We start from the raw sequence: 12,538 nt of genomic DNA on the forward strand, positions 1-12,538 counted from the left end.
AGGCCCATGAAAGGCATAGTGTCAGCTGTGTCTAGGCTGTGACGCAGGGGAAAAGGCCCAATGCCTGCAGCTGAGGGATCAAAGTTGTGCTTGGCGTAAACTGCATGGCGTGTTGTGTCCCTATGTTAGCTGTGTGTGTATGTCAATAAATAGTTCAGGTCTTAGCTGGGCCTTTATTTCCGCCACTAGCAACTGCCCTTTCAGTTATCGCTCAGGTCGTGGTCTTCCTAGAGTCCAGTGAAGTTTATGTGCCCCCAGCGTCATTATGAATACAGTCTCAGTTGAGCCCTCACAGGAACCACATTCATATGGGATAAGAAGTGGCCCCTGAAGTTTTGGCCCTCAAGGAACACCCCTCAGGGGTGAGGGCGAAGGGAAAGAAACCCTGACAAGGGACAAATAAGAGGGCTCTAAGGGGATTAAAGCAGATAAGTATACAGTAATACGAGGCCCTTCTCAATGAACTCAGGTCAATTTTTTGCATCTAAGTATCACTATACAAGACACTTCTCCATGAACTCAGGTCAGCTTGGGGGGTCTATGGGTGTCCCTGGAAGGAGGGGGACACTGGCGGGTGTAGTGGTGTCTACATGGGTGTGTTGTTTGACAGAGGGACGGAGGTACTTACAGGTGATCCGCTGGGGCCCGGTGGTCCTCGTGGGCCCATTGGTCCCTTGGGGTAGGGGGTGGTGGGGGAGGGGGAACAGGAAAGAGACACAAAATCAGCATCAGGACAGAAAGCCCCGCTCTGCCTGCTATAAAAATACATTGCCTTTGCCCCAAAGCATCAGAAACTCTGTGACTTGCCCTGCATGCCGTATACATAAATCCTTTGGAATTCCTCATTGGCATTCAAAATTCATCTCCCTCACTTTCTTGTTTTCTCTCTCACACACACTGTAACCTTTGACTTTCGCTCTTTATTGATCTAGCCGTCAAACTCTCTCTGTCTAACTGTCCATCTCTCTATCCTTTTATCTGTCTGTCTATCGATCTATCCCTTCCCAGGCAGCTACATATTTCTGAGTTCGAAGGTCATGAGTGTTGTGGAGTGCTTGAACTCGACAAGACTGATGTGCAACTGTCAACACAACTTCCAGCCATTTCCGAACACATACAAACCAATTAAACTAACCCAATGAACTTTTTCGGTTTGCTAAACAACCACAAGATAATCAGTTGGATTGTAAGAACAAACCACTTATTAATGTATTTTTCTGTGCTTGTTAGACCTCTGTGCTCTGCAACACAATCTGCTGTATGGCAGCTTCTGCTTGGAGTCACATGTCAAAATAAATGTCTCCTTCGAGTGTATGGGTCATTGCTCCGCAAGAGGAGATCACATTCTATGGAGGTGATGAGCCAAAAGCCCTTTCTCTCTCCCTTTCTCCTTTCAGAATAAAAAAAATAATATATATTGAACGTAGGATATAACGTGATGTCAATAATGTTTCATTCAAGTTTCCAATATTCCCAGTGAAAAGGAACTTTGACTAAGTTTCCATGCAGGCTCCGCTAAGGTGGAAGGAAAAAAATTAAAACCCTGAACGTATCCCTCTATATATGCACTCCCTTTATAGGGTTCATGTAAAGTATGCTGATTATGCTTCAGAAATGTGGGACAGTAGCCAAAGAAAATGCAGGGACACGCTTCAACGCATAGATGGTTCTCGAATGGGAATGAAAGTGTTCTTTTCACCGAGTGTGAGGGGCCTTGTCACAGAGCATATTGGGGGGGGGGTTTATCAATAGGCCTCTATACCCTATGGTGTGTGTGTGTGTGTGTGTGTGTGTGTGTGTGTGTGTGTGTGTGTGTGTTTGTGTGTGTGTGTGTGTGTGTGTGTGTGTGTGTGTGTGTGTGTGTGTGTGTGTGTGTGTGTGTGTGTGTGTGTGTGTGTGTGTGTGTGTGTGTGTGTGTGTGTGTGTGTGTGTGTGTGTTTGACATCAGTACGGGGGCATGTTTAAGTGTGCTTGTGCATACATGTGTGTGTGTGTGTGTGTGTGTGTGTGTGTGTGTGTGTGTGTGTGTGTGTGTTTGGGCTTTGAGGCTTGGAGAGACACTGAGAGAGCACTGTTGAAGTGTCTGTGGTGGGGTTGGGCTCAGGTATGAAGTGGGGCTGGGGGGGTGTGTGTGTGTGTGTGTGTGGGGGGGGGGGGAGGGAGGGGGAATGCTTTAGATGTGGAGGAGTAGGTCAGTTCGGTCCAGCCACCAGAGCCACAAGCCGATGAATGGACAGACTCTCTGCTTTGGGAGCTGAAGGTGAGGCCGGCAGAGACCAGAGCACACTGTGGGGCTCTGAAAGACCCTCAGCCTCATCTTCTGGTGTCCCAGCACCTCCAGCTTAGACCGGGGCCTCAGCCCTCCCAGCCGGGGGCCCGGGCCTAGGCCGACAGCCAAGCGCCGACGCGGTTTTCCAAGCCGAAATAGCTCCCGGCAGTCCTGCTTCTTATTCCAGCTAGCGCCATCTGCCATGCCAGCTAGGTGGGCTGGTTTTTTTTCTTTCATGGCATTTGAAAAAAATAAAAACGAAACTCTATCAACGTCTGTTCCCTCTGCGGCCATGAAAACACCTCCTCCTTAAACTCCACGGGAGGTGTTTATTTTTCCATGGGGACCCACCAGCGGGGAGGTGTTTTCCTTCTCCACTAGAGGGACCCGGGCAGGTTCCAACAGAGGCATGTGAGTTCATATCAAACCAAAAACACAAACTCCCTCTGGGGAAAAAAAAAGAAAAGAGTATCCATGGCTACATCCATGAATGTACGCCTTTCTGGTGAGCGCCATTGATCCAGGGGGTGCAGTGCTGTGAAACGGGGGAACGGTGCGGACAGTAGGGTGGACTCATGGGGGGGGGGGGGGGCGCTCTCTCTCACCATTGGTCCCTGCATCACGCCCATCTGAGCTCCTCCAGACTTCTCGTCGAATCCACCGGCCATCTGAGCAGCAAAGTTCTGTGGGAGGAGCGCGCGCCAGAGAGAGACGTATGTGAGGAGATGTTGAGACGTGTGGTTGAGCATTGAATATGTTCTGATGTTGACGGCAGTCATAAAGGTTTGGAAATGGTCCACTCTCAGTACTTAAATTGTGAATGAAATGCTTAGATTTGTATTAATTTCAATTTTATTAAAAAAAATTGAAAATGGATATTCTTGCTTAAATCAGACTCTGTTCGTATTTAGTTTCTGGAGATGCTTGAAATGTCAGCAGACTTTGGCTGCGCTATCCAACGTAAAGTTTGAAACTAACTGACATAAAGTTTCTCAATCCTCTCAATAGATCAGATATCTATAGACCTGTTACTAAGCCAAGTTCAAGGAATCTCCGATTATTTTTGGTCGACTTTTGTCAGGGCAGGAATGGATCAGGTTTTGAGGTGTTTGTCAACTCCATATTTGATGGATGAGCACAGAGGAAGCAGACACGGCAGCCATGTGAACTGGTTTAATTTCTCCCCTCTCCACACAATGAATCTCCTTGTTGTTCCCCAACCCCCACCATCTTCTCTCCTACCCAAGTCTCCCATGCCATCTCCTGTCCACTCACCTACCCCACCCCCCACCCCCATCTCTGTCTCTCCCTGGCAAAGAATGAGAGACATTCTCCCTATCTCTCCCCTCTCTGTAACCCCCTCACCGTCATCTTCAACACAGCCAGCTCCAGCCAGAAACCGTCTTTTCTGCTAATGTTTTCACCACCAAATCAAGTTCTGCCTTTTGGGGGGGCCAATACTTTCACCCATTCAGTCTTTCACCCGGCAAATCTGATGCTTTTCTGAGCACCCCAACATGTCGGCGCGTCCGGCCGATGGACTTTTCCTCTGCGGTGTTTATAGTGAGACTAAACCCCACCCGGCCCTGGCTCCTCTCATCACCCTGAGCATGTCATGGGATACTCACTCCGCCGAGGCCGGGGGGTCCGTTCGGGCCTGGGGGGCCGGGGGGGCCGGGGTTTCCAGGGGTACCGGGTTCACCGTCTCTTCCGCGGGGGCCGAGGGTTCCCTGAGACGCAAACACAACGAGGAGGGGGCGGGGGTTAGTTCAGATGCATGTGATTCGTTGGAGTTCTCATGCCAATCATGAGATACTATGTTGATGAAAAAACAAGTGAGAAATGTGTGGACCAATAGATAACTTTAGTTTGGGCCTGTTTCTACAGGTTCAGTCAGTCTGCACGTTAAGATTAACAATGTTTCTTAGAACAATGCAATGTGCACCGGAATTTATGTTAAGGACCTAATTAAGTCTGATTCATTATAAATAGGCTAAATGTTTATGGGTAAACTAACTGGAATTTAATCTTGGAAATTAAGCGAGGAAGCCTTAAATGATTGCATAAGTCAATTGTATTTGAGTTTATAATGCTGATCTCTTTCAGAACAAGTCGCAGCCATGTAACAATCAAATGTTAGCCTCAATTTATATCATCATTGTAAATCCTGATGTCTGTGTGTCATTTAAGATTAAAAGACAATCAGAAACATTGAACACAGGTTGTGGACAGGCAAAGGGGAAATCATTACAATAACAATTAGGCACAATGCTGTATGAAGCTATTGAACTACAGTTCCGAAATACATTTATTTCTTGAAAGGTTTCAGAGAGCTCTGTGAATGCCTGATGAAAAGAGCAACGAATCCTCTATTTTAGTTACAATTTATCTTTTTCAAAAACAACTAAAGTGTCTATACATTTTTTATAAAGGGCTTAGACATAATTGCCCATAGTGCTATTCAAATTAAAGACAAACAAAAAAAAACTAGCTGCAAGAAAACATTGAACAAATAGAATATATTAGGTATCCTATAGCATGCTTGGAAAGACAAAAATGGGTTTGTGATAATAAATAAATGGTTATACATTGAGATTGGGATAACCAATGATAGGACATCGAAATGGCCGATCTGCTCTTTTTAAATATCTGTCTCTATATACACTACACTACACTATATATACTACTACACACTGGTCTGTGTGTTTTTAATGATGTAAATCAAGCAATATGCTCTGGCCTAAAAGATGAAATAACAATGCATTATTGTTAAATAGTTTTCTGATCTCAAGGTCAATTATTGACCTTTAGGCCCCACTTCTCCTAGGTGCAAATACCAACATCTATTATCTGTTCCCCTCATTGCTCCACTAAAGTACTGACCCGTGCACTGCATACCAAGTTTCTTTATGCAAACTTATAGGAATACCTCAGCAGACATCACAAAATCGCTGGGATGATGAAATCCCCCCTTGCTTTGAAGAAGCTCCATCTTGGAGGCAAGCCATTCTTCTCGCAGTAAAATATTCACAAACAAGACCTCCTCAGACACCTTAACCCGGTGGCTGACGGCCATGACACGCCGCATGAGCTGTTCACATTAATACCAGGATCAAAGCCTGACAAGACCGGGGACGCTAATTTAACACCCTCATTTGAATAAGCATCTTGTTACTGCCCCGGGTTCATGCTACGGCACCCAGATCTGTTAAACAACCCACACGCTTCAAGAGGACCACGTAGCCAGGCGGGGGCGGAGGGGGGAGGGGGGGGGGGACGACGACTGGGGCTAAGAAGCCCCTCACTGAAAGACTGCCATTGATCCAGACCTGGAAGGTGTACCCACGCCCAATGCCCCACCCCCACCCCCTACCGGCTCAGAACCCAACATCACTGCTAGGTCAAAAATAGCCTAGTGTGTGGAATCTAGGTCGGTCAACTCACCTTCTCGCCCTTATCTCCTCTGGATCCCCGTGCTCCTTGCTCTCCTGATGGTCCCTATATGAAGACAAGATGGTGGCCGTCAGTTTATTCAGGTGTTGTTCAAGAATGTGCCAGCAGTGCATTAAAAAAAAATATATATAATCTAATGTTTTTTGCTTTGCTTGTATACTTTTATTGCGAAAGATATTAAAAACACATTTGAACATTGTTTTCAGGTAACGGCTAAACCTAAATGCCTAGTACTCTACGTGCTGCTTGTTGGGAGACGTTTCTTTTGCATCCACTGAAGTGCAGAAGAGGTTTTTAGGTGTAAAGTGTCAACATGCTGAAGGCAGTGCATACCATTGGACCAGCTGGTCCTCTTGGTCCTACTACCTAGAAAGAAGAACAAAGACAAAAGGTAAAGGAATGAGTATAACCTTGTTTATAGGGCATGGACACTTACTCAGATTTTACTTTATTCGTTTTTTTATTAGCTGTGTATTATCCTGTAAAGAACTGGACGTTTTGATATCAGACTTTTCCAATAAATCCTGTGGTTTGCATTAGAAATTACTTTTACCGGAGCACTTTGTAATGTTGCATAATGCCGTTGTGTGCATTGTGTGTATGTGCACCATGTGTACACGTCGTCATGAAGTAACATAAGAGCAGGTAGATGCATACACATTTGTGTCTGTGGGTCTGTGTCCTTAATGTAACAGTTTTCCCTTCACTAGTGCAGTGTTGCTCACTGCTAATCTCCCTGGGCACAGCATTATCAAAACACATGCACAATAAACAAGGCCTTGTTATATCCGGCTATGGGCTTGAATTCCCTAAGAGGGGTAAAGTATTTCCATATGCAGCGTGGCAACGGCTGGGGGCTCCACTCTCACTCCTTCTCTCTTCCTTTCTCGCTCTGTCTTGAATTCTATCTTTATATGCGTCGCTCACCTGTCCAATGGGAATTTTTATAGGAGGGTTGAATGGAGGACGTCAGTCTGTGTTGGATTGTGCTTGGGCTTCCTTAAGAGCAGGCTAATTGCCCTTCCACAGTGCATTCTTTGCGTTCATCCATGTGATTCCAGTAACCTATCTCTGTCTATATGATGCTTGAAATACTTTAAAAAAGAGAAAACACCTGATCTCTCACAATGCCTTCAAAAATAGTTTTTTTCTATCGATTTTATCATTCCCCTGTCCCCTTTTTAGTGAGTTTCAATTATTCTGAAAAGATTGGTAACATTGAATCCCTTTGGAAATGTTTACTTACATCTGTAATATCTCCAGGTTCACCCTTCTGGCCCTATGAAGATACAGAGAGTAAAAAGGGAAAGATTAAATAAATTGAATGCTATCCACTTATTAATGCATGCAGTTAGTTATCACATGCTACTTTAATTGATATACCCCTGCCAATCATTACACCTTTAGAAAACCCATCCCTATGAAAATAGCCAGTCCAACAAGACACCTCAGTATTAAACGTTAAGTATGCCTTCTCCACCCAGTTCTCATTGATATCCTTAGACAGCAAGAGACAGGAAGTAACAACTATGTGTCTAAAAAGCCCCTCCACATCAAAGAATCCCCATAATCCCCAAATCACACAGCCACACTGTGGATCTGATACAAGTCAAAGACAGGGACAGATTTAATTGTAGGTACTAGCAGGTACATTTCACACAAGGCCAGACACACAGACAGGGTGAACTGGGCACGCACACAAACACACTTACACACACACAAAGTATCTCACCTTAGCTCCGGACGCGCCTGTAATGTAGCGAAGACAGAGAGGACGGAGAAAAATAGAATGATAGTTAATAACTATAGTAACCAATTGCACAACACAAACATCTAGTTGAACCTACATAGATATCTAGCCATTCCTCTAAAAATCCCCTCAAGTTCCCTACACCGAACCTATGCTGATCAAACGCACGGCACATCTAAGAGCCAAGAGCCCATCAGGATCAGTGAAGTGTTGACTGACTGAGGCACCATCTCGAAGCACAAGCGTAGCAGCAGTTGATGTGTTATGTTAAGAATAAAGCCATGAAATTGTTGCACCTGTTTCTGCACATTAGAGTCTTTCAGACAAGTAGTAAGCCATAATGTTATATAAGTGCTTCATGTTTTTTTTTTGTGTAAATACATTGTATTGTGTTTTGTATTGATACAGTAAAGCCTATGTTAAACATATGATATTGCCTTGAAATATTATGCATTCTACAAGCTTGTGAGGCAAAAGGTGTGGTCAATGGCAATTATGATTTTCAATGATGCTCCTCAAAAATAGATGATTCAATGAATGAATGGATAACAAACAGTTTGGTTTGTTTACTCATTATCCAAGGCCAATGAGACACATTTCTAAGAACTCCAATTTGGAGAGCCCCTCACTGACAGAGGATTGAGTCAGGGGGTTGGACTGTCTCTGTGTGAGGGAGGTATTTCATAATGACTCCCACATGTTTTCACCATTTCTTATGGGCAGAGTAGACTAGTATTCACATTTTCAAGATGGTGGCCAAGGTGAGCCAGCAAGGGAAGAAAAATAACATTGAGGTAGCATATCACAGAAATACCATCAGAATTGCCATTGTTATAGTTTTGTTCATTCGTCATTTGTTTCTTTGGGGGAGGCAGGGAATTAGGGGGATAAATAACAGTATTCAATCCAAGGATAATAATAATAATGTTAAGAATAAATATGGCTATTATTCATCCTTGGGAGAATACCCTTTTTCCGCCCTTTGCAAACTTCCCCCAAAAGGAAACAAGATGATTTTGCAACAGTAATTTATTTATGAGAGGTGTGAAATAAATAAATTACGACCACTGGTCTGGGGCAGGTCAGCTGCGCAGATGGGGCAACACTCTCCGAATGGGATCTCTGGTTTGGGGCAGTCTCTTATCTCCTCGCAATTAATCTCGTCGCACAGGACGCTTCCCGTGTCACACACACAGATGCGACAAGGCTCTGGCTTCCACACGTCCTTGTCGCTATAGCGTTGTCCATCTTGTACACAGCTAAATGCATCGTCCTCTGTGTGTTATGAAACCATCCCATATATGGGGTGGTTGGGTTTGAGGGGAGGAAAACAGATTATGCATTGGTTTAGTACTTGATACATGATATTAAAACTTGTTGTGAGTGAAGATTAATGGAGGAATGTTAAATAGTAATCGTAACTTTTACAGTCAATCTTATTCAAATCAAACAATCATGAATAGAATGAAATGTAGATAAACTATAACACATCATTCCATATAGGCTTACTGCCAATACCGCGGTTACCTGCTGTAGGCCCACATCAAGAAATAACAATCGTATTTAATTCTATAAATGTGCAATATGCCAAATAGCACAACAATGTGCAATCTCATATTCGGCCACAGGGAGGCATCGCTGGTCAACAATACCTCCACTTCCTCGTTGCGCATGGTAGCTGAGAGTTTAGGACTTCCTCACCTCACTCGTGCATTGAAGCACGTGCCTAATCGTCAACCCCTTTAATTGCACTCTAAAGGTAAATATAGACCCGCTTTAAACTGGGAAGACGCCCTCAATTACTGCACACACCAAAGACAGACTTTACATTGACTAGCTAAGAGAGCGGTTCAGCATGCTCTGAAAGCCAATGGTGCGAAATGGAACGTGAATAGTGGGAGAGTGCGTCGAAGGGTCACCAGCTCAACAGGCCTACTAATGTATTGCCCTACGCACCAAGCTTTATCAATGAACTAGTTTGACATTAGGATTCCATATACCTTGCTATTGAGTTATCTTATTCAATGTAGGCCTACCACTAATAGCAAAATGCTCTGATTGGAATCTTGGCAATTTATGATCAGAGCTTAATCAGCCAAAGGAAAGCCTTTGGAACGGGCAAGGGGGCTAAGGCTATAAATTAAGTACAGTAGTTCTATTTACTCACTCTGCCATGAATGGGTTCCTTATGGAAGTGAACAGACTGGGCAATTCACAAACTATTGCCAATGCAAATATGGGGGCACAAATCACATGTGTCAAATGCCAATTCAAACAAGCCAGCAAGTAAAGGGTTTTCTTAATGTTTTTTTTGATTGATGCTTTTTGATATATGACCTTCAATAAATGGTCAGGAAGTCATACTAGCCTACAAATTCTTTAATTGATCCAACCAGATGTGCCCCATTGTTTACTAGGTGAATTTGGTCAATTGCATCATCATGCAAATTCAGAGGGCCCTCAATCTCTTGCTGAGAGTCAAAAATATGCTATTCTATTTCTCCTGTGTTGGCAGCTGCTGTCTACTGCTCGTGAGGGAGCAAAAAGGAGGGATGAAGAGTCTAAAGTGAACCCAGGTGTTCTGGAGGACTGGAATCTACTCTGTTTTTACAGCAGAGGCTGCCACGGCGACGAGTATGTGCTGACCTATAGACCATGAGGCAGCTCTCTTCTAGCATCCATGCATGGTGAGTCACTGGCTACTGGATCGATGTGGCACCCTGTCCGCTGCCAGTGTATAAGTCAGTGCCAGTGTCCATCAGTGCTCTATCTGTGTCTGGCTGTCTGCAAGACACTCTGGACTCTTGGGGCCCTTTTTGGGCTTCCCAGGCATATTTCTGTCTGGAGTTGTCTCTCAGGAAAAGAGAGACTTGCCTTATATTCAGGGGCCTACGACTGAAAATGGTAACCTGAGACTTCCAATTTCTTGAGATGTGTTTTTTTTTCTTTATTTCTTTCTCGCGTTGGCTTGAACTTTTTCCTTTCCTCTTTATGCACCACCCGTTTTTCTCTTCTGATCTGGAATCTTGGCATGCCTGTCACATGCAGAAGAATGCACCTTTCCCTTGAGAGTATTCTATTAATTTCTCTCATTCTTTCCTTTAACCATTTTTTTAATCTCCAACCCTTGTCTATTAAGCGACCGCCAGTCACAGCTCTCTGGGAAGAGTAGCCTAACAATTTACACTGATGGCCCCCTAAACTTCAAAATAAACCCAAATTGAACACTTCATCTCTCTCACCTGGATTAAGTGTATGAAGTGCATTCCTGCTACACTGAAATACCGCTTTCAGTGTACATCTACGCATAGACAAAAAACGAATAATAATGCTGTGTGTGTATGGCAGGTAATCAGCCGCCTTTGAATGACAATTAATTTCTGAATTGTGTGAATATTCAAAGGCCTATTTTGATTAGTATATGTGGGTCCCCCTTATCATTGGAAATCCACCTTTTCGTTGCGGTTCAACAAGCCTGGATTTGCCTCGATGCCCTCTGACAGCAAAGGAATGTTAACGCAGATTACCAAAGGCCCTTGAGCCTGGCCACCTTTTTCAGATGCACCCCTCCATGCCACACATCCATGATCCTTTTTACTCCCTCCCCACCCACTAACCCCCCCCCCCCCCCCCCACCAAAAAAAATTGAAATTTAGAATAGGAAACTGTCTTCGGTGGACCCAATTCCTTCGGTGGACCCACAGCCACAGGTGTCCGACAGCGCAACTATTGCGTGAGCCTGGTGCAGGAGATTAGCGTGGCAATTTGCTGAATGCGCTCACAATTCACTCAGTCAAACATCCAAACCGAAATGAATGTTTAGTTGATAATCACCGTTGGAACAATCAAAGTACTTCCTAATAACCGCTCTCACGTTTCCTTGAGAATTAGATTTGACCAGTTTTGCGTTAATTCAAGCGTTTTTACGCACACCAACACGTTCTATTCAACCGACATTCCTCACTCGCAAGATCTCTCCCATTAGCCAGTATTTGTTGAATCATTATACAATTTATTTTAAAAGTGACTTGAGATCCAAACGAAGGCTCACAGGTCGTGCGTAAAAGGTACGAAGAGTTAACGAAAACGAAAAGAAAAGTAACAACATGAACGCTTATCCTATAGTTATTATGCATTAGGTATAGTGCAACAATTACAATTGCGATAGAAAAATGTCACTTACGGTCATCCTGACATCTCACCACGGCTAATAGTGCGACCTGGGTTGCTACAAGTAGCAATACAGTCCGCGAATCCACAAAGCTGAACATGTCTAAATATTAGACATGCGGCGCTTTTAGGGGAGAAAAGGAAAGGGATGAAGGTAACGGATGCTTCTCTCAGTGTGTGTTCTCCCAGTCACAGAGCTGAACCGTTTAACGTTCAACTTTCCTTGGGCCACCAGGGAAATCCAGCGACAGACCCAGTCCCCTGCACAAACTCAGCACCGACCTTCTTCTGGTCAGGCACTGTCGTTTTATGTCCCCGTTACCTTCAATGAATCTTCGTATATTCCCAAAATCATGCCCAGCCCCTTACCCCCTGTCAAGCTGAAATCTGAGTCCCGTTTCCCTCCCATTCTGTCTCCCAGGTTCCATTATCAACGTCCCAGACCCCTCCTTCCATATTGCTGTCACTGTAAAGGGGGTACTACCGGTAAAAGTAAAAACTTTTTTCTCGCAAGCGCGCCGTCCCGCCCACCTCGCTGCAAGAGGTCTGTTGAGAATATGTCTCGTTGGATGTTATTAAATGACCATGTCATGGGATTTACCCACATATTTAACGTAGGGCTTTATCAAATATGACACTCTATTTCGGTGCTTGAGGTGAACGATTTCGTGATTTGTAATATGGGAGCAGTGCAAACTTTTAACACCAACATTTATATTTGCCAGTACATGATGATAATGCATTCATAAAATGGTATTACAACTGTATGGTTTCATTAATGATCATCATAGAATATATATGTGACCATGAGGCAGCTTTTAAAGTATCATGTGCTACATCAATGAACAGGTGGAAGAGGGCAGGGCCAGGCCATTTCTGGGTCTACTCCTACTCTA

At 44.2% G+C, this 12,538-nt stretch overlaps 1 protein-coding gene across 2 annotated transcripts in view; it reads right to left on the minus strand.

The window, feature by feature from the left end:
• col2a1b (collagen, type II, alpha 1b) overlaps positions 1-12,024 on the minus strand; it is a 44,594-nt gene extending 32,570 nt beyond the window's left edge. Inside the window, exons 1-9 of one of the 2 annotated variants that reach the window (XM_060069696.1) lie at positions 11,656-12,024; positions 8,538-8,747; positions 7,455-7,471; positions 6,969-7,001; positions 6,056-6,088; positions 5,714-5,767; positions 3,898-3,999; positions 2,875-2,952; positions 629-673 (exon numbers count right to left, since the gene is read on the minus strand). In XM_060069696.1, coding sequence (XP_059925679.1) covers positions 629-673; positions 2,875-2,952; positions 3,898-3,999; positions 5,714-5,767; positions 6,056-6,088; positions 6,969-7,001; positions 7,455-7,471; positions 8,538-8,747; positions 11,656-11,743 — 660 coding nt within the window. In that variant the 5' untranslated portion in view covers positions 11,744-12,024. The remainder of the gene's footprint in view (positions 1-628; positions 674-2,874; positions 2,953-3,897; positions 4,000-5,713; positions 5,768-6,055; positions 6,089-6,968; positions 7,002-7,454; positions 7,472-8,537; positions 8,748-11,655) is intronic. The other variant, XM_060069697.1, reaches the window with a different exon arrangement.
• Positions 12,025-12,538: the final 514 nt, after the last annotated feature.

The sequence above is a fragment of the Gadus macrocephalus genome, chromosome 13 (assembly GCF_031168955.1).
Source record: "Gadus macrocephalus chromosome 13, ASM3116895v1".
In the NCBI taxonomy this organism is placed as follows: domain Eukaryota; kingdom Metazoa; phylum Chordata; class Actinopteri; order Gadiformes; family Gadidae; genus Gadus; species Gadus macrocephalus.